The sequence below is a fragment of the Homalodisca vitripennis genome, unplaced genomic scaffold, assembly GCF_021130785.1.
Source record: "Homalodisca vitripennis isolate AUS2020 unplaced genomic scaffold, UT_GWSS_2.1 ScUCBcl_11540;HRSCAF=20838, whole genome shotgun sequence".
Classification (NCBI taxonomy): Eukaryota; Metazoa; Arthropoda; class Insecta; order Hemiptera; family Cicadellidae; genus Homalodisca; species Homalodisca vitripennis.
The window spans coordinates 1,855-4,625 of record NW_025787662.1 but is presented as its reverse complement, the minus strand read 5'-3'; the positions used below and the strand labels follow the sequence as shown (position 1 = coordinate 4,625).

The following is a 2,771-nucleotide window of genomic DNA, read 5'->3' as shown; positions in this document are numbered from 1 at the left end:
CGAATACTACGAACACAAAAGCAATAGGAGAGATAAAACCTTATTTATTTACAAAAATATAACTCGAAAATATTGAATTGGGTTTTTTTATTTATCCGCAATAAACTTAACCACGTGTGTAAAATATTCAAAATGGCTGACCAGTGCAGCTTTTTCTCATAAGCTCTGTAACGGTTAAACAAGAGGTCGTACCTCAAAACCAACCGCAGAATCGAAAGACAGAATTAAATTTTCTACAAGAAAGAACCAGTCACTTTTTTTCGTATCTCTTACGGTTACGTCACAAAACGGCTTCAAAGTCAAAATTTTCGTCAAGTCTGGAAAATCGAGAAAGTTAACTAACTAGCATAAACTAATCTTGGACTTAACTTATCACCAAATTATTATTCAAGCCGAATTTTGATAACACGTCACTTAAGGGGCCTGGAGGCATCGTAGCATATACGCTTAAAAGTAGCAAATTCTTAATAGAGCTAAACGGCGCAGTCTTTTCTACCAAGCTCAAACATTTATAAAATATTGATTAAAATAATTAAAAACAAATTCAGAGGAAAATTAAAAAACAAGCGCTGATCTCATCACTTCAAATTGCAGCCCGTTCTATGTGATGGTGGTGGGGGAACCTACCTCTTGCCATCCCCACCACTGTGGCCGGGGATGACCGCATTCTACCTGAGGCGGTTGGACACAGACCCCGTCAGTTGCCCGTTTGTCAGTATAGAGGTGACAGTGGTTGAGTAGCGTTCTCGTTTTAAATAAAGTGTACGCTTTAAAGATATCTTGTTATTTTAAGAGTGTAGTTTTTACAGTGTTTTTATAGAATTATAAGGCAGTGTTTCATCATGGGCCGACGCAAGAGTAACAGAAAGCCTCCTCCAAAAAGAAAGGCGGTTGTGCCCTTGCCAGTAGAGTTCAACTGCCCATTCTGCAATCACGAGGGATCGTGTGATGTGACGATGTAAGTGTTGCCATTAGTTTGTTGCTCTATATGATATTGTACTCTAGTTAGTATTTAGCGCGTCCAAGATATTTAAAGTATATACGATCTTTTTCCAATATTTTGCATGTAAAATATGAACATGTGGCTGGCATTTCTCAAACAAACATACATAGAAATCCAGTGAATCACATTATTGGTTATGTCACCATAAAACAAAATTAAGCGTACTGGATTATTTATATAGAAACAATAAAAATATATTTGTAAAAATAGATGTCAATAACTTTCTATAATTATCGTTTCTATTTTATTAGAAAAAGACGACCAGTTCCAAAACGCAATTGCGATTCTCGTTTGCCTAAAATAAAAAACGTATTTGTTTTTTCACAACAAAGGCTTTCTGGGTTTTAGCTTAGTAGGCCTGTGTTGAATATGTTCCATGTTAATATATGTAACTTATGTACTGTCCGTTCTTAGGGATAGAGGACGTAGATCTGGGAGGATAGCGTGTCGAGTTTGTTTCGAGGACTTCCAGACAACCATCCACTTCTTGACAGAACCTATTGACGTCTACAATGATTGGATAGACGCGTGTGAGACTGCCAACTGAATCCCCACTGCGTATGCATTGCGGTAAGAGACCTAAATTAAATTAGATATAGATAATATTACGGCAATTATAATTTCTGTGAAATCAACTGTATATTTAGTTTGCAACCGTAAAAACAGAGAAATAGACTTTTACAGCTGAAAATGATATGAAGTTCAATTTAAAGTGTTGGATTTGTGTATGCTTACACTATTATTTGAATATAGCATATGTAGTTAGAACTGTTTTGGGCCCAACTAAAACATAATATCTTACTAAAGTGCAGTAACGCAGAATATAACAACATGCAATAGTTGTAAAACATGTAGATATAAAGAGACTAACAGTTTTTGGCTTTTGTTTTAGGTTCTGGTTGGTGACTGAAGAATAAAAATTATTAATAAGGGCAGTTCTGTATATTTTTTATTAATAAAATATTGCATGTATTGTATAGTTATGGCTTGATACGGACAAAATTGTATTCACATTTATATTGCATAGATTAATTTGTAAATATATTTTATGTTATACGCATGTGTTTGTATGGACTTTTTATTTTGTATCTACCTTATTCCCTTTAAATATTTGAAATATAAATTTACAACGATTTTCTTAGTTGAGAAATTGTAGAATCTCCCTTATAAACCAACCTTGAAATGTAAGCATCCAGCAGTAACCATTGGAGAAGAAGCAGGAAATTCCCGTACAGGACCAATATTTTCGGAATCCTACTAATTGTACAACTGTCTTCGCCGTGACACCCTACCGTTTTTGCGGCTTATAATACAAGGGAGGGCGCTAACTAGCGAGTCCAAGAACTGTCAAACGGTTGATCCTCAAGGGTATCCGTGCAGGAGGTGTCCATTGTCCAGCCCAGACATAGCGGTACCCCGGTCGACGGTCGCATGACTACCTGCGCCATCTACCTTAAAATTTGCTTTACCCCTTTACCAAAGACATTTCTGTTTAGCGACCTACCACCTATCTTGAATAACTTGTATTCACCACTGTTCAGTTTATAATAAGGTCCAGAAAAGTGGCATTAACTGAATAATGTGAGCGTATAAATTTTGTAGTTAGTGTAAATATATGCAACGGCTATGTATTGCATAAATGGTGAAATTCTATATCAAAACTTTGAGCAATATATTTCAATATTAATATTTCAAAGAGTTAAAGGAATAATAATTTATGTCATATCTTACAAGGGACTGTTTGTAATATTACTTGAAAAAAGCAATG

General features: G+C 35.3%; 1 protein-coding gene across 1 annotated transcript; it reads left to right on the top strand.

Moving 5' to 3' along the window:
• Positions 1 to 463: 463 nt before the first annotated feature.
• On the top strand, positions 464 to 1,685 carry LOC124374950 (transcription elongation factor 1 homolog). The gene is made up of 2 exons (XM_046833088.1): positions 464 to 958; positions 1,418 to 1,685. The coding sequence occupies exons 1-2, from the start codon at positions 843 to 845 to the stop codon at positions 1,548 to 1,550; spliced, it is 249 nt and encodes an 82-aa protein (XP_046689044.1). The 5' UTR covers positions 464 to 842; the 3' UTR covers positions 1,551 to 1,685.
• The last annotated feature ends 1,086 nt before the right edge of the window (positions 1,686 to 2,771 follow it).